The sequence below is a fragment of the Alosa sapidissima genome, chromosome 20 (assembly GCF_018492685.1).
Source record: "Alosa sapidissima isolate fAloSap1 chromosome 20, fAloSap1.pri, whole genome shotgun sequence".
NCBI classification, from domain to species: domain Eukaryota; kingdom Metazoa; phylum Chordata; class Actinopteri; order Clupeiformes; family Clupeidae; genus Alosa; species Alosa sapidissima.
This window is the reverse complement of record NC_055976.1, coordinates 10,779,574-10,800,385: the sequence shown is the minus strand read 5'-3', so window position 1 is coordinate 10,800,385 and position 20,812 is coordinate 10,779,574. Positions and strand designations below refer to the sequence as shown.

The following is a 20,812-nucleotide window of genomic DNA, read 5'->3' as shown; positions in this document are numbered from 1 at the left end:
TTAGCAGATAGAGGAGCTCAGCTTCACTTCTGTGTCTGCCACTGCCATTCAAAAGACTTCAGCTCACACTGCTCAGATGGAAGGATGGCAGAGAGAGGCGGAGGAGGAGGTAGAGGGGGAAGAGAAAGGGAGAGAGACAGGTGTAGAGAGAGGGGAGAGAGTGAGAGAGACGGGGGGTTGCTCCCTGGGGACGGAGGAGGGAAGGAGAAAAGAGAGAAGAGATGGAGCCTCCCCTCATGGTTTGCTACAAAGAGAGAGAGAGATAGAGATATATATATATATATACAGAGAGAGAGAGAGAGAGAGAGAGAGGAGGACAGAAGATTGAGGCATAAAATGAGAAGGAGACAAAAAGAGAATTAAGGATTAAAAACAGGGTGAGAAAGTGCTGGGAGAAAGTAAGAGACGAAAAAGCAAAAGAGTGTAAGAGAGAATGAGAGAAAAACAAGGGAGAAAGAGAGAGATGGAGAGAGGGAGGGACTCCCACGGACGCGGCCCACACAGCCTTAGCGAGCTCCCTCATGCCACCATCACAGCAGCGCGTCTGCGAGCGCAAGAATTTCACAAGCGCTTCCACGCCACCTCCCTGCCGTGTCCATGATGGAAAACAAACACTCGTTTTCTCCTCTCCTCTCCTCTCCCTCCATCCATCCATCCTCCACGCTGTGAGCTCCAGAAGCACAAACCCCTTCATGCTGGAGAAACCCCCCCAAAACAACAACACTTATAACTCAACCAAACTCGGGCAGGCATATTGCGCTGCTGGAAGTCATTTGCGAATTTTCGTAAGCGATGGAAAGAATAAGAAAGGAGTGAAGTGGTGGCTCTCTCGGTCGCTGGCGGTTCCTGGGTTGCTGTCGAAGAGCTGCTGAGCTGTAAAAAGACACACACACACACACACACACACTCCACTCTGTGCACAATCACAGTTGCGCCTGAGGGGCCTGACACCCCTGCGGCCTGTCCAGCGGTTTCACACGGCCCCGTCATAAATCATCCAATCACAAGCTGGGAGGGAGGGAGGGAGAGAGGGAGAGAGAGAGATAGAGAGAAAGAAGAGAGAGACAGGGAGAGAGAGAGAAAGAAAGAGACAGAGACAGAAAGAGAAAGAGAGAGAGAGAGAGAGAGCGAGCGACGGAGAGCTTCGGCATCCCAAGGTTCAGTGGTGGAGCAGAGGAGAATTATGGGAGCAAGCTGTTTACAGGCTGACTGGAGAGACTCCGTTTGTGTGTGTGTGTGTGAGAGAGAGAGAGGCAGAATGTGTGTGTATGTGTTTGTGTGTGAGAGAGAGAGAGGGGGAGAGAAGGAGATTGTGTTCATTTGGTTGTGTGAGAGTGTGTGAGTGAGAGCGAGAGAGAGAGAGAGTGAGCATGTGTGTGTGTGTGTGTGTGTGGTTGTCTAAGGCGTAAAGCTGTTGTAACTCCGTCAGCGGCTCATTTGACGGGTTTAATCGGGAGAGAGGCTGAAGGTTTCTATAAAACGCTGGAGCTCGAACAGGAAAAATGGGGCGAGGGGTGATTTCTGTCATGTCATAATTCACACCTGGTGTTTCACACAAACACACACACGCGCACACACACACACACAGACACACACACACTGGGGTAGGGGGACGTTGAGCTGACCTGGAACAGTTTTGCCGTTTTCCTCTTTTCATATGCGACACAAAACCGCCGTTCACGGTCAAAGACGTGTCAGGACCATCAAATGAGGGTCACAGAGCACAGAACTCTGTGTGTGTGTGTGTGTGTGTGTGTGTGTGTGTGTGTGTGTGTGTGTGTGTGTGTGTGTGTGGAGGGGTGTCAGTATGATGTGCTGCCTCTTAAAACCTGCAGACAGGAGGTGAGGTCACTGCCTCATTTGGTGCTGTGTTCGGACTTACGAGTGGATATGAAGGAATTACTGTAAGCTCTTTCAGCTCGCTTTTACACAGGCGCGCACACACACACACACACACACACACACACACACACACACACACACACACACACACACACAGAAAACACAGAAAACACACAAGCTCACACAGATTTACACACGAAACAGACAAGCACACACACAAAGACATACATGTACAGAACACAAACACACTCAAACACACTCATACACACACACACACACACACTCATACAAATGGGCACGGACCCAAGAAGCGTGGGCCCAGGTTGTGTGGAGGGCCAGTGTTGAGCTGGTGGCTGAATGCAGCGTTGGGTTTATCTCTGGATAGGCTGAGCAGCCGACTCAATGGCCACTCTCATCCACATTCCTCCGGATCAAAGAGAGTGAAGCTTGATGAGCCGTCCTTTTCATATGGATACACACACACACACTCGTACACGTGAACACACACACTCTCACACACACACAGACACACTTGTACACGTGAACAAACACACACACACACACACACACATGCGCGCGCACGTGAACAAACACACACCAACACACTCATACACATGAACACACACACACACATGCACACACAAATACACTCACATTCTTACACGTGAACAAACATACAGCAACACATTCATACACGTGAAAACACACACACACACACACACTGGCACAAATGAATACATTTACTCCCATACCCACAAAAATAAACCCCAAAGACACGCACAGGCATTTATATGGACATTCACACTCCTCTACTTGTACAGAAATACACACCCACCAGGTGCACTGAGATCAAAATAAAGGGTGTACAAATGGATCTTTCTCCGTCAGCAAAGAGCACAGACCAGAGTGGAACGCTGTGTCAACACCTCGAGCGGGACCAAACCGGAGCACTTCAGAGGACCGTACCTGGTTCCAGTATGTGTTCTACAGATGCACACCTCCCATCCAATCAGAGGCACTCAGACGTGCTCCATCTCACTGTGGAATGTCATGGATGACTCCGGGCCGAGACTGGACATGGAGCAGGTGTAGCTGACGGAACTTTGGATAGGTAACCCCCCCCCCACCACCCTCGCCTCCCAACCTTCGTCATGACGCCCCCATCGCAGACAAACGGATGGGAACCAAAGAGAGCCCCCCTGCTGCCGGGTAACGACCCCCCCCCCCGTGACAAGTGAAGTGTCTCACAAGGTCGGACCTGACAGCAGCCAACAGTTTATTAACACCATTATTTTTAAACCCGACGAGGACAATTTCGCAGAGCGTTCCCACGTATATTCTCCGCATAGTTTGGACGCAGTTCAACACAAGCAGCCGCGATGCTCCTTGACCTTGTCAGTGGTCAGCAGGCTCACACCTGTCACGTCAGCGCCGCGCGCCAGAACTGCTTCACTTCTCCAGTCCCGATCCAAGACCAGCCTGGTCAACAGCAGCAAGTCCTTATCAAGCTGTACCGCGGACTAACTCAAAGGGACGCCACGTTTCGAGTTGCACGCTGCCAGACGAGCAACTTTAAGCGGCCCCATGTAGGCCATGTAGCACGGAAATGCAGAGACCATTTAATCTCCTTTACAACTCAGCACATGTGCAGGTACCAACATGCTTCCCCCTTTCCCCTAGTCTACCTGCAGGTCTCTCAACCACCCCAGTAGGAAGCCATGTTCTGCATTCAGAACAGCCATTCATTCCCTATACAGTGCACTACTACATACTGACTCCCTACATAACACACTACTGTATGCAGTGACTGAGCGGCTGTTCTGAACACAGGCATGAGGTGTGGGCGTAGACTGTGGGTGAAGCTGGCATGGGGTGGTCAATGATGGAGGATGTCTAGCTGGGCAGAGCAGCCTCAGATGCCCTCTCGGGTATCGCTGGCCGCCGTCTCTGGCGCGGTGATGCCCAGTGTGTCCCCACTGAGTGAAGGCGGCGTTGGGTTACCTGCCTGCTCTCTGCCACAGGAGAGACTCCTGCTCAGCAGGAGCACAACCAGTCCCTGTAGGGTGCGGAGCGGAGGGAGAGGTGGGGCATGGCTGGCGAGGGGTTGCCAGCGTTACATCAAAGTCATCACAGGCTGACGTCTCAGACATGACTCATTTCACACTTCGGAAAGCGATACGTGTCTGTGCAAGAAAAGACAAATGGCCTGTGGGGTGTAGGGCACAGGGAGAGTGGGCTTTGCAGACGGCCGGGTGTTTTCATTACGTAGTCATTACGCGTGGCGTCCACACATGACTTGATTTCTCACTTAAGAACATGATACACATCTGTGTAGAAAAAGGGGGAAAAAAAACTATGCCTGATATTTTCCCCAACTTTCATGGTAATATGACCACTGCAACTCTAAGAGATAGGATTGATCTACATCATTGGTTCCCAAAGACTGGGTCGCAGGAGATTTTATTTGGGTCGCCAGCACAATTTATGTTGTGTAATAGGCCTAGCTTATACCATTTAACCAGGAAAGCTATCAGTTTTCTATTAGGATATAGTTTGTTTACCACAGTGACGGCCCTAGAATAGCTCTGAAACTGGGGGCGAACGCGTCGCAGAGGGGGCAGCGTGCATCTTACTCACAAAAGGAAACATTTCTGTGGGGCGCCTGCTATGAACCTCGCAGTTGCAAAATGCAAGGGACATGAATCAGCATGAACATTAACGGACAGCTGCTTCCGTTGACCGATTAAAATCTAGTTACCATGCTGTCAACTAAAGCAGACATCCGTATACCGGGCATGGCTATTCAATTTGCGTCATAGTCTGATAGTTTCGATTGTAGATGCACTCTTTAAAGTTAATAGCAGCCTCCTCACATTCCTTATTATTTCGGATTTAAAATGCACACCAATGCATTATATAAGGCTACAATTTAAATGGACATTTTAAAAGCTATTATTTCCTCTTGTTTTTCACCTCGCAAACTATATTATCTTTTGGCTATTGCGCAAAAGCCTCTTGTTCTGATATTTATTCATTTCACATTCTTACAACAACATAGCTTGTCACAACATCAATACAGAGCCTTAGTATAAGGCCTACAAACAAGCAAGCGTTTAACTTGCGGATTCAATGCGGATTCAACTTTCCAAAGAAACCTCCAGAATAGGCTACAATATAACGACTTGAGTTATTTGCTATGTTTACGTCGGAATTAACGCTGTTATGGATCCATTTGTCTGCAACGCAACGTAGCCTACAACATCTCTCTTTAGATATACAGGAACAGCTTACTGTGTTGAAGAGTGACGATTGCGTAGAATGCAAGAATATCCCCAAACTCTCGGATGCGCATTAAAACGTTATCTTTTAGGTAACTTTCCACGCTGATGGTGCTCAAAATACATACAACTGTGTTCAAAGCAGGATGAGGAAAACCTGAGGTTGTGTGTTTGTACAAAACTGACCGAGAATTTTATAGCTTTGAAAATATTTAACATTGTTTCATGTGTAATTGAGATTGCAGAGTTGTGGGAAACTGAGTCAGTGCATCACCAATCCCTGTAATAGTGGTAGTAGGCCAGACCTAGGCGCTATTATGTATACATATGGCAGTGTAGAATGATTAGGGGGGGGGCTATAAAAGTTGGCCTAAAACAATATTGGTGGTTGCATGTTAGATCTGAAGTGAAATGGGTCGTGAGGGTCTGTCATTTTTAAAAAGTGGGTCCCCAGAAAAAAAGTTTGGGAAACACTGATCTACATTCTAGATCTACATACAACTATGCCTGATATTTCCCCCAATTTTCATGGTAATATGACCACTGTAACTCTAAGAGATAATGATCGACATTATCTTTTCACAATAGCCTAAGTACTACAAAGCCTTCAGAGAATGCACCACCAGGCCTCACTAAATCCCAGGTACAACAACTACTTGACTAGACATCTTCAGCTGATGCAGAGGAGTTGGGACACTGGGCGAGTGAAGCAACATCCCCGTCCACCAGCGCCCAGAGGGAGCAGCGAGCTTTAACACGGCCGCCAGTCGGCCACCCTGAGGAGAGTCCCACGTGCGGGCCAAATGTGTCGGAGGCCGGTGGCGTCCAAGTTCCTCATAAAGCCTAATCGCACGTACGAGAGAGGAAACTGCTCGGCTCTGCGGGCTCCTAAGGAGGCCTGCTCAGCTGTGCCAGAGCGGCACGAGCCCCGCGGCGATCACAGAGGCGTATTAAACAACTCCGCACCACACCACCGTGTCAGAAATGGGCACGGGAACAATGGGCTTTAATGGGGTTGAAGGCAGGGATCATGTAATTTTTGGGGGGCTTTTTGCCTCGTAACAGTTGAGATTGACAGGGAGCCAGTGGAAGAGATGTGGGTGTGGGATCGAGAAATGACCATGGGTCAGAATCAAACCCTGGTCCCCCTGTGGGTACTCGGACCAGTACTGTCGTCAGGACGCTGTCGCTTGTGCCACAGCTCCCAAACGTTGGGATGGGAAACGGAGGATAATACTGGTGGGGTTGAAGACAGGCTCCATGATGTCCTTTTCCTGTTTAAGTCCCTCCTAAACCCGTCGAGCCCAAACAGGGCTGTTCAAGCGGCCCAGCAACGCGGCCAGTGGAATGCAGAGAGATGCGTCTGGTCAGCTTTGGGGCTCTGCAGCCGGCCAGTCTCAGTCCCAGTCCCAGCATAGCAGAGCAGAGGAGAGAAGGAGGCTTAGAGAGGCTGGCGGAGGAGGCCTGGGAGTGCTTAGCGCTAACAGGGGGCTAATTGGGTCCATTAGGTGATTATGAGGGCCGGCCGGCCGGCGAAAAACAAGAGGCCCACACAAGCCCCCCGGCCCTGGGCTGTGAAGCACTGGTGTAATGGTACTCCCCTCTGACACACACACACACACACACACACAACTCTCCGCTCCCTTCTCTCCCAATAGACCCAAAACGAGAATGAGGCAATGATGAGATTAAGGAGGGAGATTGTGTAATGCCAGGAGAGCAGATGAGGCGTGTGTGTGTGTGTGTGTGTGTAATTTGTGTAATGAGTAATTTTAGGTTGGTATGTAGTGTATGAATCTTGAAGTGTAACTGTTTAAATGTGTCAGTATATGTTAGAACTTTGAAATGTGTGTGTGTGTGGGGGGGGGGTTCTGTGTGAGAGTGAGTGTCATAAGTGTGTGTGTGTGTGTGTGTGTGTGTACTGTATGTGTGTAAGAGCATGTGTTCTATGAATGTGTATGTTGATGTTGGTGTTGGTGTGTGTGTGTGTGTGTGTGTGTGTGTGTGTGTGTGTGTGTGTTTAATTTCCTTACCTCTCCCGACATGTCCGGAGCCAGGGGAATGAGCGGCCACAGAGAGGAGTAGATGCCGAAGAACACTATCCAGAGGGCAATGCTCCCCCAGATGGCTATGTGACTGAACTGGGAACAGAACACAAACACACATTACCCACAATGCACCACAGAGACATTACAATAAGTATTGCACAGGGTTCCCACAGACTTTTCCAAGGGCTTTCCTGGTCCAATTCCTGGTCAATATCAAGGACCCAACACAACATAGTCTGAGACGTGGATAAAGGTTCATTACTGGTCTATTATATGGTGCGGGTACACTCACTGTAGTCCAGGACGAAGTCTCAAGTCCAGCCTTCAGACACACAGTGATCACCACGAACTGCACACACACACACACACACAGAGAAAGGAAGAGAGAGGAAAATAGAGAGAGGGAGAGAGAGACAGAATCAACATCTTTAACCCAGGCAACCCGTGTCCATGGAAACATTAGCCTCCCAGCGACACGGTCATGAAATGGCACTTTCTCGTTGCGGTATGGCAGGGGCTCTGGGAGAGGTGCAGACGCCAAGATAAATCTCGTTTCAAAATCAGAGCCACAGAACCCACCACCTCCCTGCACAGCCCTCATTTCACCGCAGCGACCAGGGCGCACCAAATCAGATACAACTGTGTGTGTATCTGTGTGTGTGTGTCTGTATGTGTGTGTGTGTGTGTGTCTGTCTGTCTGTGTGTGTGTGTGTGTGTGTGTCTGTGTGTGTGTGTGTCTGTGTGTGTGTCTGTGTGTGTGTGTGTGTGTGTGTGTGTGTCTGTGTGTGTGTGTGTGTCTGTTCACCTGTGTGTGCTTGGTATGGGGATCTGATGTGTGTGCATATGTTAATGTGAGTGTGTGTGTGTGTGTCTGTCTGTGTGTCTTTAGCGTGAGGATCTCAGTGTGTATGTGTGTGCATGCGTGTGCATGTGTGTGTGTGTATGTGTGTGTGCATGTGTGTGCGTGTGGTGAGGAACCTGACTGTGTGGAAAGACAGAGGTGCTTTGTAGAGGCTGGGCTGAGGCCAGGGTCTGGCCAAGGCAACAACATGGTGGCCTGCAGCCACAACAGAGAGTGGTGAGGAGCGACACCACACACACACACACACACACACACACACACACACACACACACACACGTACCGTATAAACCATGTTCCCCAGGAGAAGATAGTCTGGAGTCTTTCCGTTCCCAAAGACGGTGTCTGTGGAGCAAACACACATGAAGGCATTTAAGAAACGGAGAAATCATGAAGCAGGAGGAAGGAATGATAAATATATATCATAAGAAGGAATGATAAATATATATCATAATTAGAATGCTGAAGAGAAAGACACTGTTCAATTTAATGCTAAATATCTATGGTAAGGGCAAGAGAAAAAATAAATAAAGAAACTGTTCATTTAAATGTTACTTTAAAAATGTTAGTTTAAAAAACTGTTCATTTAAATGTTAGTTTAAAATGACATGTACATTTGCGTAGCTTCAGACTTGTAGCTTTGGCAGCAATGAGCTGATTCCTTCATGCCAATAAAGCATCATTTGATTTGATTTGATTTGAGAGAAAAGAGAGAAAGAGAGAGAAGGAGAAGACGAGCCACATGTTGTGTTACTGTCTGTATGGCATGGCCTCTAATGACCTCGTTTGCCAATCAGCGTGGGGTTTGAGCGCTGATGTGTGGGCGCTGCAGTGGTCAGCGAGCATGAAGACGCAGAAGAGTGAAGCCATTTACGGCCATTAGTGCCATTCTGCTGCCAGAACGCGGCGGGCCTACTCCGCCCTCTCTCTCTCTTTCTCTCTCTCTCTCTCTCTCTCTCTCTTCTCTCCTTCCTACTCTTTCTCTCTTCCTGCACATCCCAGTCTCTCTCTCCATCTTCCACTCTCTTTTCTCTCTCTCTCTCTCTCTCCTCTTTCTCTCTTCCTGCAGATCCCAGTCTCTCTCTCCATCTTCCACTCTCTTTTCTCTCTCTCTCTCTTTTCTCTCTCTCTTTTCTCTCTCTCTCTCTCTCTCTCTCTCCCTGCACATCCCAGTCTCTCTCTCTCCATCTTCCACTCTCTTTTTTCTCTCTCTCTCTCTCTCTCCTCCCTCCCTCCTCCTCCTGCCTCCCTCTCTGTTCCCTCAGTCTCTGACAGCTGAAAAGACGCTGAAAAGAAGCTGGACTGGCACCCCGCTCTGTTTCCAGCCATCACAGACATTTTTAAATAAAGAGGGCTGTTTGGATTTGGCCTGACAAAATATTCCTTCATTACTGGTAATGACCAAAGATCTTCCTCAGAGAGAGAGAGAGAGAGAGAGAGTTAGAGAGAGGGGGAAAAAAAGAAAGAAAAAAAGAAAAAACAAAAACGACGCACTCCTATTGAGTTCAGTGTTGGCCAACTTAATGTGAGTACTGGAACACCGTGTTGTAAAGACCAGCTACACCCTCTCCCCCCCCGATACCACCCCCACCACCACCCAACCCCCCCAACCCAACCCGCCCCACCCCACCCCTGCCCCAACCAAATCCTTCAGCCGTCTATTCCAGATGGTCACATGGGCGTGTGGTGTGGGTGCGCTGAGGCCTGGTTGACGGCCTGTCAATCACGGCCGAGAGGGCTTTCTGCGCTTTTGTTTGGAGAGGCGGCCGGAGCCGGAGCCTGAGCCTGTGTGGTCCCCCCAGTCAGCCGGCCAAACCCACGGCTCAAGGAGGCCCATTCCTCCGCCGCCGCAGTCTGAGCCACACAGACACAGAGAGAGGGAGGAGGAGGAGGAGGAGTGCGAGACACTGCCAGCCAGAGCGAGTGTGTGTGTGTGCGTGTGTGTAGGTGTGTGTGTGTATGTGTGTGTGTAGGTGTGTGTGTGTCTAGATGTGTGTGTAGGTGTGTGTGTGTCTAGATGTGTGTGTGTGTGTGTGTAGGTGTGTGTGTGTAGGTGTGTGTGTGTGTGTGTGTGTGTGTGTGTGTGTGTGTGTGTGTGTGAGGGACAGCGGGTAAATGTTCATGTTTGGCTGTTTTCCCAAATACTATGTCTTATATTGAAGTGAGCAGCCCAACTGTGTCACCACCATTTGCTTTAATGATGGTCATGCTGAGACAGTGTCCAAAACCATTCTATTGTGTAACGCCATCATTTAATGGTGGTTGCAGCAGAGCAAAACAGTTGGGAAATGTGCCTCAGTTCACTGGGCAGGTTTGTTTTGGAGAAAACTCATCATCAAACTACATTCATTCCTCTGTGTGTGTGTGTGTGTGTGTGTGTGTGTGTGTGTGTTGTGGAGACCTGGGAGGAGAGCAGCTTACCGTGCTGGAAGGCTTTGAGGGGGAACCAGAAGAGGATGACCGAGTGGAACAGGCCGTTCAGACAATGGGCCCAGAAGACCTGCGAGGAGGGAGAGAGAGAGAGAGAGGAAGGGAGAGAGGAGAGAGAGAGAGAGAGAGAGAGAGAGAGAGAGAGAGAGAGAGAGAGAGAGAGAGAGAGGACATGGCAAGGAGGATAAGAGGTGGGGAAGGAGACGACAGGTAGAGAAGACAAGGAGGAGAGGTGGTGGAGAAATGGATGGCAAAGAGGGAGAGAAACAGAGAGAAGGGGAGAGAGAGAGAGAACGACAGAATGAATGAAAGAGAGAGAGGAAGAGAAGACAAGGAGGAGAGGTTGTGCAGAGAAAGATGGTGAAGAGGGAGGTGGGGTGGACAGAAAGAAATGGCGGAGGGGGGGCAGAGTGAGAGAAAGAGGGAGGTAGAGATGAGGTGTTGAGGGGATATGGGCCAAGGAGGGAGGGAGGGAGGGAGAGAGAGAGAGAGAGAGAGAGGGAGGGAGGGAGAGACAGAGAGGAGAGAGGAGAGAAAGCATGAGAACCCCGGTGGCTGCCCTAACCCTGCAGCCGACCCCCGACCCCAGAGCCTTTGTCCGAGCCCAGCACTGGGCTAAGTGGTGGTTTTGTCAGGCCTCGCCGCTGAATGGCCTCCCCGCTGACAGACACTTTGTATATCCTGTGTGTATGTGAGAGAGGGTGCATGTGCGTGTAGATATGTGTGTGTGTGTGTGTGTGTGTGGGAGTGTGTGTGTGTGTGTGTGGGAGTGTGAGTGTGCGTTTGAGAGTGTGTGAGACTGTGTGTGACTGAGTGTGTGTGTGTGCGATTGAACAGACTGAAGGATGCCAGAGTGGAGGATTCGTTCAAGAAAAGAGGGGGGTGGGGGGTTAGCAGGGAGGGGGGGGGGGGGGTTGCTCAGCTTTTCCCTCCTACTTCTTTTCTTTCTTCATCTCTGTTTTGTGAAGCACTAACCCCCCCCCCCCCTCCTTTTTCCCCGCTACACAGTTTCTTCCCTAATCAAGTTTCTCCAGGCTTCTCCTTGGCGGATTTAAGAGGGGAAAAGAAACAAAATGGCCGATTTTAAAAGGAGTGGCAGGTTGGGGAGGGGGAAAGTGTCAGGAAAGTGGTGCGCTTGAAGAAATTAAGATGGATTAGCTGGACTTTTCAAAATGTCATTTAATACTGAAAAAAAAAAAAGACCTAGAGGGAAAGGAGGGTTTCAGTACAGGTAGCTTTCAAGACGTAAGACTGTGTCTCTGTGTGTATATGTGTTTGTGTGTGTGTGTGTGTGTGGGTGGGTGGGTGTGTTGGGAAGGAAGGGCAGACAGACTGAGAATGTGTGTATTTGTGTGTGTTTTAGAGAGTATGTTTTAATGTGGACTTTGGATGTGCTGGTTAAATAAATATTCCCCCTCCAAAACCACCTTGTTTCAGATTTACTTTATGCGTGTGTATGGCCAAACACAACACTAATGGGCGATGTAGCATGAAACAGCCGTGAAATCTACTCTGCCCGGGCTCCACTCTCTCCTGCCCCCTTTTTCCAGCCCTGTTTCCCCAAAACACGGCCACCCTCTCCCCCCTGTCCTCTACCACCCCCCGCCCCACCCTACCACCAACCCCTGCCCCTGCCTCAACCCTAGCCCCATACTAATGATGACTTCAGACATCTCAATGCATGAAAATGTATTAAACGCCACAAGGGCCATATTTGGTCAGGAGCGGTCCCGCTGGTGTTGATAAAAGCAGGCTTCCAAGAATGGTGTCGTCTGAATTTCACAGGGCATGAGGATCCACGTGTTTCCTTTTATCAAAATGGAAGGTGATGTTGGAATGAGTAAGACACGACATTAATGACAGGGAATGCTGGTTGTTTCTGGCGTACATGGAGCAGAAAAGAGAAGGGTAGATACATTGTCTGATCTGGAAGTAAATTGAACACGTGACAGTGTTTTATGCAAGTTAAAAGAAACAAAACCATGTTAATACCATATTGAACTGCCCCCGTGTTTTAACCTCATAGCTGAAGAAATTTAGCAAAATCAGTGTATAAGCCGCGGCTAATAGTTGGGAAATTACGGTAAACAGCTGCAAAGCTGCACTTTAATGCAAACACTAACAGCAAGTTTTTTTTCTATTTAGTGTGAGAGTGGGAAACAGAGGAAAGAGAAACAAATGGAAGGAGAAAGAAACATGGACACAATGCTCCGGGATCGTATGCTGTTCTGGGCAGTGTCATCCGAAGCCCCGGTGTGACACTTCGCCCTCTCAGGCCCGACCCTGTGACCTTTCCTATCGCCTTAACAAAACAAAGGCCAGGGCCGTGCCCCAGAATGACCAGTCCATCCAACACCCACAAACCCACCCAGAACCACGCCAGCAGCAGGCGGATTCCTCCGCCCACCCCCGATTTCGCCTCAGATCAGTACTCCCTGTGGTTTCTCTGTGATAAATTATCTCCAATTGAACCCAAACAGCCTCCCGCTAACCAGCGCGCTGGAATCTGCCGTCCCCTTCAGCCTTTGCTTTCCAAACGACACAATGTGGAACAACAAACTCCCATCTCCAAGGACACACTCCTCCCACCCTTTGAGTGTGTGCGCACACACACAGTCACACACACGCACACGCACACACACACACACACACACACACACACACACACACACAGTGTTAATGAATGCTAATGAAATCAATAAATGTTCATAATCATTTGTCACAGCCAGTGGTACCCTCCTCCCCTGGACTAATGTGGCCCCCTGCCTCGCTGCCGTCTCCTGGCAGGTTGCTGGAAAGGCCTGTGGTGAATGGTGATCTGTCTGTACTCTGGGCAGGGTAGGGGTGGTGGTGGTGGTGGTGGTGGTGGTGGGGGGGTTTCCTTTGTGTGCTGGTTAAATTGCTTAAAAAGCATGAAAGGATGTACTTTATATTGGGCCAAATATTTCCAGTCCTGCCCTTTCCTTTCCTTTCTCCCTCTCTCCCTCTCTCCCTCTCTCCCCTCACCCTACAGCCCTTCCAACTTCTCCTCCTCCTCCTCTCACCACTTCTTCCACAGCGCTGTCCAGCAGAAATAGAGATGGAGAGGAGTGAGTGGGAGACAGAGGAGAGAGAGAGAGAGAGAGAGAGAGAGAGAGAGAGAGGGAGACAGGGAAAGGAAAAGAAGAGAGGGAGAGAGAGAGAGAGAGAGGGAAAGAGAGACCAGGAGGGAGGGCTGTTGCAAGAGCAGACAGGTCTGTTGCGGAGAGAAAGGCAGAGGGAGAGAAAAGAGAGAGAATGAGAGAAAGACAGACAGGGAGGACACGGAGAGAGGGATAAAGCGAGAGAGAAAGAGAAAGAGAGAGAGAAAGAAAGGGGGATAAGAGGGATAGAGATGGATAGAGCACAAGTGCGTGAGAGGGAGAGGAAATGTGGAGGGAGTCCTGTGTTGTTGACCAGTGAAACTGGAGCGATGGCGGCCACACCGCGGTCCACCATGGGCGAGTCTGGGGGTTAATTAAGCGACTTAGGTGTCAGGAATATATAATTAAAAGTGAAAGGGGGGACAACAAGAGCAGTGCCTCGGCTGTCTCCCACTGCCCGTCCTCTCTCTCTCTCTCTCTCTCTCTCTCTCTCTCTCTCTCTCTCTCTGCTCAGTGCACAACGCTTTAATTCACAAAGACAGTATCTATTGTGCACAAAGGGGGCAGCGGTGCAGAACCAAAAGGATTTAGCAGAATTCCTGCTGGATGTGAGAGAGTTGCCCTGGGCCAGTAACAAGCAAAATATCAGGGAGGAGGAGGAGGGGGGACGGGAGAGAAAAACACACTCACACACACACACTCACACACACACACACACACACACACACACACACTCTCATACACACACACACTCCTGGACTGACCTCATCCAGGTCATCCTTTTAACGTCTTTACCAAACCAAACACCTTAAATGTGGGCAACAGGTTTTTTCCCCCTGCAGCTTTTTCCCTTGCTGAGTCAGACAGAACTCAACGCTGTGAGGATGAGTTAGAACTCCCAGCGTAAAAAAAAAAAAAAGTAACCACAATGCATCTCCTGACCGGTAGACACAATATTATCCCACACCCCACTACCCAACCCCACTCTCCCAGCCCAAACACCAATGAAAGAGCAGAAGGGACATGCCACAGTCAATATGTCATTCCAGCCTGGATTTAGGGGTGCAGTGCAGTGCGGTGAGGAGGGGTAAGACACCCCCACAGGGGAGCCGCTAGGCCAAGGGGCCAGACCAGGGTCGTCAGATACTCCCCCCCCAACCCTCACTTATTTACGGCGGGTGTAGGTCCAGCCACGCTGCTCTTTGGCAGGACGGGCCGTTGAGTAAACAAGCCGGGCTTTAACAAATTGCATAATTTTCCACAGTAAATGGCATGATGGCCTCCGTGGTGCGACCCCCCTGCCTGTCTGCCGGTCCCCCTTGTGTTGAGTGTGACCTCTGTGGCCACGCTGCTCTAATCCATTTGGCTGCAGCTGTAAGCGGGTCTCCATGCCTGTGGAGAAGGGGCCGCGGGGTTACGAGGCCAGCGGCGGAGGGGACGGGACAACTTTATTAACAGCAGGGGAAAGCTAACGGACATGGTGTAGACACGCAAGCACACACACACACACACAAATATATATATTAAGGCAAGTGCGCACACACACACAAATATATATATTAAGGCAAGTGCGCGCGCACACACAGACACACACACATATATATTAAGGCATGCTCACTCTCTCTCTCACACACACACACACACATATTAAGGCATTCTCTCTCTCTCTCTCTCTCTCTCTCTCTCTCTCTCTCTCTCACACACACTCACACACACACACACACACACACACACACACACACACACACACACACACACATCTTGCATGTCACTGCAAGTGCAATAACACTTAAGCATAATACTTTTATAGTTTCTATCCCGACTAGACACTGCTACCCTGTGAGTCTCCACAGATGTGATCATACCTTGGTGTTGAAGCCCATTGCATATAGCTCGGGATACTTCAGCATGTTCTCCTTCCGGCAAGATCGCTCGAATATGCCCAGAGTCAGAGGGGGCAAAGCGGTGAAGATCTGGCCAACACAAAGACACACAGAACAGGGGGTCAAATTCACCAAAGTAACTGAGAGAGGTCAGGTCAGAGAGATCTATTTCACTGCAGTGTTTCAGGTAACAGGGTAACGTGGCTCAGCCAGTTTGGAAACTTGTTTGGAAAGGCCTAAATTTGGAAGTTTGGAAACTCCTTTGGAAAGCCATCCTCTGATACTTCCTACCCCTGACCTAAGTGACCACTGCCCCTCACCAAAAAAATAAATAAATAAAAAATAAACACAAGCAAGTGGACCGCTCTTTTTTCCAGATTCTACTGGTCTAGTGGTCAGGGCTGTCCGAAGCTTTAGCGCAAGTTTTGTTTGACAGCGGCAATTAGGCATGTAATATTCTGGCCCTGGCTCCTCACTCCATCCAGTCGCTTGTGCTCGCTGCACGCAAACAGGCCTCTCTCGAAGCACGCACATCTGCCCAGCCCCTCCCCTCCCCTCCCTTCCTTCCCAGGCTCGTTAGCAGCTACAGGGACGGCTGGGTCCGACCGTAACACTCTCGTTTTTCTTGATGTCTTTTCTTCTTTCTTTTCTTTTTTTTTGGTTTAAAATCTGGTGCCGTAACGCTCCGTTTGCAGAGCAGCTGGTGTGAGAGCGAGTGGCCTTCTGGCGGGCCGGGTGTGTGTGTGTGTGTGTGTGTGTGTGTGTGTGTGTGTGTGTGCGGTTGGTCAGACGTGTGAGGTTCCCACTAGCCCATCTGGGGCATGGCCTCCCTGGCTGCCTAACCCACCCACTCTCCTGCCTGCTTGCCTGCCTGGGTGGATGGGGCCTGGTCGGGGGTCTGCTGGGCTGGGAGTTATGCTCCACTGGTCTTCTCTCCCATTCAGCCTGATGACCGAGGTTTCGGTGGAGGTTTTTTTTTTTTTTAAAGGTGGGGGGGGGGGGGGAGTCGGGGTGGGGGGGTGTTGCTCATTCAGAGGTGGAGTCGGTCGGCTGCACCCAACAGACCTCCACGGAGATGCCGGAATGTCAGCCGCTCCTCAGATAAAGGGAGAAGTGAAGCCCCATGATGAAGCAATCTGTTCTGTACGCCATGATCAGGGCGATAAGGACACCAGCTTAGCTTTGTCGCCGTGATAAAACTAAGGATTTTAGCACATTAATCAATTCAGCTTGACGTCGCCAGTTGCTTACTGTCAAGAGGGACTTTAAAAACAACTCCTCAACTGCTTAAAAAAGAAAAACTAGCAGAGGGGAACCATTACTATTTTTTTCAACTTGGCTCTTTCTAAAAAATTCCACGCGGAGAACATGAGACATGAATTAATTTTACAAGGGTCCCCGGCACTTACCCCTGCGGGACCCCCATAAACTGAACAGTACTCAATTAGGCCCTCTGCGCTGCTGCGATTCAACCTGCTGCTTCATCTTCCAAGCGCAGGGCCAATTTTAACGCATCTCTGCGGGGCGCGCCGGCCTGTGTTCTTGCACATTCAGGACATACTTGGAGGAACGGGAGGGAATACGGTCTTGGACAACGGGTCATAAATAAAACGGAGAGCTTTCGGGACGCCGATGACACGGACTAGCAATAAAAGGGTCCCGACTGGGGTGCCACGGCTAATGAGTTTCTGCCCTTGGATGCGACAGGGGAGGCATCTGGACAGATTCTCTAAACACACGCCTGCAGGAGAGACGCAGGAAAGAAAAAAGGAGGGATGGGAGGGGAGAAAGTCTGAGAGAGAGAGAGAGAGAGAGAGAGAGAGAGAATGATAGAGAGAGAGAGAGAGAGAATGATAGAGAGAGAGAGAGAGAGAAAGAGAGAGAGAGAGAGAGAGAGAGAGAGAATGATAGAGAAAGATAGCTAGAGAGAAAGAGAGAGAGGGTATGAAAATGAGGGGGGGATAAGTAGATATCATGAAGGAGAGAGAGGGAGAGAGGGTGAGAGAGAGAGAGAGAGAGAGAGAGAGAGAGAGAGAGAGAGAGAGAGAGAGAGAGAGAGAGAGAGAGAGAGAGAGACTCACCACATTGTAGAGGCCTATACACCAGCGCTCAAACAGGATCTGCCCAGAGAAGCCGTTGACGAAAGCAAACCAGATCTGCAGGATGAGAGACATGAGGAAATATTAGACAGAGTTTTCAGTCGCTGGATGGAATACTGTAGTGACACCAAGTGATCTCCACTATTTATTTTACGATTTAAAACGTCAAAATGGTCTGCAGGGATAGTTCGGCTTACATTCTCCATACCAGGGACACAGAGAATTTACATGCTTAAGTTCAAATGCCTCTCATTAAACTGTAAAACAATCAGGGGAAGGTCATATCCTTGGGAAAGAGTTTGAGATTGCACATGATTAGCCTGTTTAGAGGTCGAGAAATATGTTAAACAAACATGGGGAAATAACACAACGTAATTGTAAATAATGATCGGAAAACCCAAGTCGGAAGCCCAAAGCACTGATATCGAGCATTCCCCATTTGTCAAAAAGGCAAAAGCAGAACCTGCATGCTAGACAGGGGATCACTTATGTCGAGTACCATGAATCAAAGATGAAAACGATCATGCGAGCCTTTAGTCCCCACTCCACCCCCTCTTCCCCTAAACAGTTCTCTGTTTTCTCCCCTACAACCCCACCCACACTTAGCCCAAAACCACGACCCCTTACAGTAGAGACTTGTACTTCCCATCACTGATAGTGGAGAGAGAGAGAGAAAGAGAGAAAGAGAGAGAGAGAGAGAGAGAGAGAGAGAGAGAGAGAGAGAGACTCACTCTGGAGAGGAGATTAGAATCAGACTCAGGCACCCTTTGACTGATGATGCTCAGCAGATGCCCCTAAAAATCACCCTAAATTACCAGTCCAATCCAGCCCCCGAGCACTAGCCTACCATGCCCTGTACCAGCACATAATTACCCCCAGCACTAGCCTACCATGCCCTGTACCAGCACATAATCACCCTAAGCAGCTGATTTTGCACCTTAACAAGGAGGGCTCTGTTTTATAGAAGGATGGGCTGGTCTTTATTTACTTCGGGACCAGAGGCGAGAGCATTTCTAAGCCTGTGTGTGTGTGTGTGTGTGTGTGTGTGTGTGTGTGTGTGTGTGTGCTCTCTACAGTGTGCAAGTCATGGGAGTTGGTTCTTTGTTAATCTGTGTGTTAATATCTTCTCAAAAGCAGTGGTTCAGCCAATAGAGTCAAATCATTGATAGTGTTAATGGTAATAAAACAGAACTTGCTCTGGAACAAACAACAGACAAAAACAGTGTGTGTGTGTGTGTGTGTGTGTGTGTGTGTGTGTGTGTGTGTGTGTGTGTGTGTGTGTGCGTGCACATTTTCAATTTTTAGGAGTCTATCTGGAAATTGCATCTCAGAAATCAAAAATCATTTATTCATTTCCTCTTTGAAAACTTAAAAAACAGAAATGAGTGTCACAGCTCCAGCTTTCAGCATGCAGCACTGCTCTAAATAATGGAACAGAGAGTCAGATTATCTAGGGCTGAATCTTTTAAAGAAGACCCTGCGTTCAACACATCATCACTCTGTAAGACATCCTCTTTTATGGGGGAGAGGCACAGAGACACAGGCACACAGAAGGGTGGGTGGGAATGGAAAAATGACTCCACACATCCGCTCGCAAAAAGTCTCTCCCTTTCCATCACTTATTTCTATCATTTCCATTTCTCGGTCGCCCCCTTTTCTGTTTTCACCCTTTCTCACGCTTTTTCTGTCCATCCATTTTGATTATCTGCCTTCTCACATCTTCTCATGGCTCTGCGTGTGGCTTAGTACTATGTGTATGGTGTGTGTGGGTGAGTGAGAGACAGAGTATATGTGTGTGTATGTGTGTATGTGTGCGCGTGCGCGTGTGTGTGTGTATGGGTGAGTGAGAGAGAGAGTTTAAGCGTGTGTATGTGTGCGTGTGTGTGTATATGTCTGTGTGTGCACTGTGTATCAGTGTGTTTATGTGTGTGTGCGTGTGTGTGTGTGTGTGTGTGTGGACGAGACGGGGCGTTATCCCTTTCTGATCTGCATGGTGAGTTATGGAGCATGAGAGAGCGTCGGCGGCCCTGGTTTTGGCTCTGCAGGGGAATCAGGGAGCCTTGGGAAGAGCTTTGGGAAGCCACAGGAGAGCAGGGCCAGGGAGATAAGGGCCATTTAAACCACATGTCTGCCCAGGAGAGCAGGCTTATCACCTCATACCTACACCAGTCACCTCTACCACTGAGCATCCAACCCAACATGAGAGCCCCCCACCCCCTCCACGTAAAATATTTTTTTAAGCTTTGTTACAGTGCTAGGATACACCCAACATGATATATGATTTTTCCCATTTTGTATTTATAAATAACAGTCCATCAGTAAGATCATGTTTTTTTCTTTTTACTTTTATAAATGTTGAGCACCTAACTCAATATGAGATGAGCACCTAACTCAATATGAGATGACATTTTTTTAAATTTTCCTTTGTGGAATTACTTTTTTTTGTATGTAATATTAATATATAGCCATAAAATGAAGTCTGAGAAATACAGCATACAAAAACATTCATGGAAATAAACGCTGTTCATTTCAAGTTAATGTTGCAATAAAATCTCGCTCATCTGCTCCTGCGGCTCACACACACACACATTAAGCACCATGGTAATAACCCTAGTGCTGGTAAAATACTCTTGTCTCTCTCTTTCTCCACTCTGCTATGGTGTTGGTGCGTCGGGTGTGATGCGCTGTGGCAAAACCAGGCGGACATTTTCTCGCTTCATTTAACAGCATTATGAAAGCGTGAATTGCTACAAATTCTTGGTTTTGACAAAACAGACCCCCCCCCTCCCCCTACACACACACACACACTCAGTGCCTAGTCCCATGCACGTCCAGTAACCAGAGGCACCAGCTCCTTCTCATTCATTCGTGTGAGCGAGTGCGTGGAAACGCTCCCAAAACAAATGTCTGTCACCCCCCTCCTCTAGACTCCCTGGGGCGAAGAAGAGAGGCTGGGTGCACACTCTCTTACAGACACACACACACACTCTCTCTCTCTCTCGTTCTCTCTCTCTCACTCACACACATACACACACACTCTCTCAGACACACACACACACACACCAGCACATAAGAAGACCCCTCGACTGCATCAACCCCGCCCATCCATTCCCGTTCCCGCTCTGGCCCTGTCAGGTGCACTGGGGCATGATGTTGTTTTTAAAGGGAGGCTGCACTGCTGCAGATCCTGCTCAGGCCTCACCCCCCCCCCTCCTCTCTCTCTCTCTCTCTATTTTTCTTTCTCTCCTTT

At 49.1% G+C, this 20,812-nt stretch overlaps 1 protein-coding gene across 6 annotated transcripts in view; it reads right to left on the bottom strand.

Moving 5' to 3' along the window:
* Positions 1 to 20,812, bottom strand: part of atp8a1 (ATPase phospholipid transporting 8A1) — a 141,478-nt gene that overhangs the window by 14,822 nt on the left and 105,844 nt on the right. For 5 of the 6 annotated variants that reach the window (XM_042075160.1, XM_042075163.1, XM_042075162.1 and 2 more), the window contains 6 exons: positions 17,545 to 17,619; positions 15,446 to 15,553; positions 10,450 to 10,528; positions 8,312 to 8,373; positions 7,461 to 7,517; positions 7,154 to 7,261 (listed from right to left, as the gene is read on the bottom strand). In XM_042075160.1, coding sequence (XP_041931094.1) covers positions 7,154 to 7,261; positions 7,461 to 7,517; positions 8,312 to 8,373; positions 10,450 to 10,528; positions 15,446 to 15,553; positions 17,545 to 17,619 — 489 coding nt within the window. Of the gene's footprint in view, positions 1 to 7,153; positions 7,262 to 7,460; positions 7,518 to 8,311; positions 8,374 to 10,449; positions 10,529 to 13,472; positions 13,694 to 15,445; positions 15,554 to 17,544; positions 17,620 to 20,812 lie in introns of those variants that run through there. The other variant, XM_042075166.1, reaches the window with a different exon arrangement.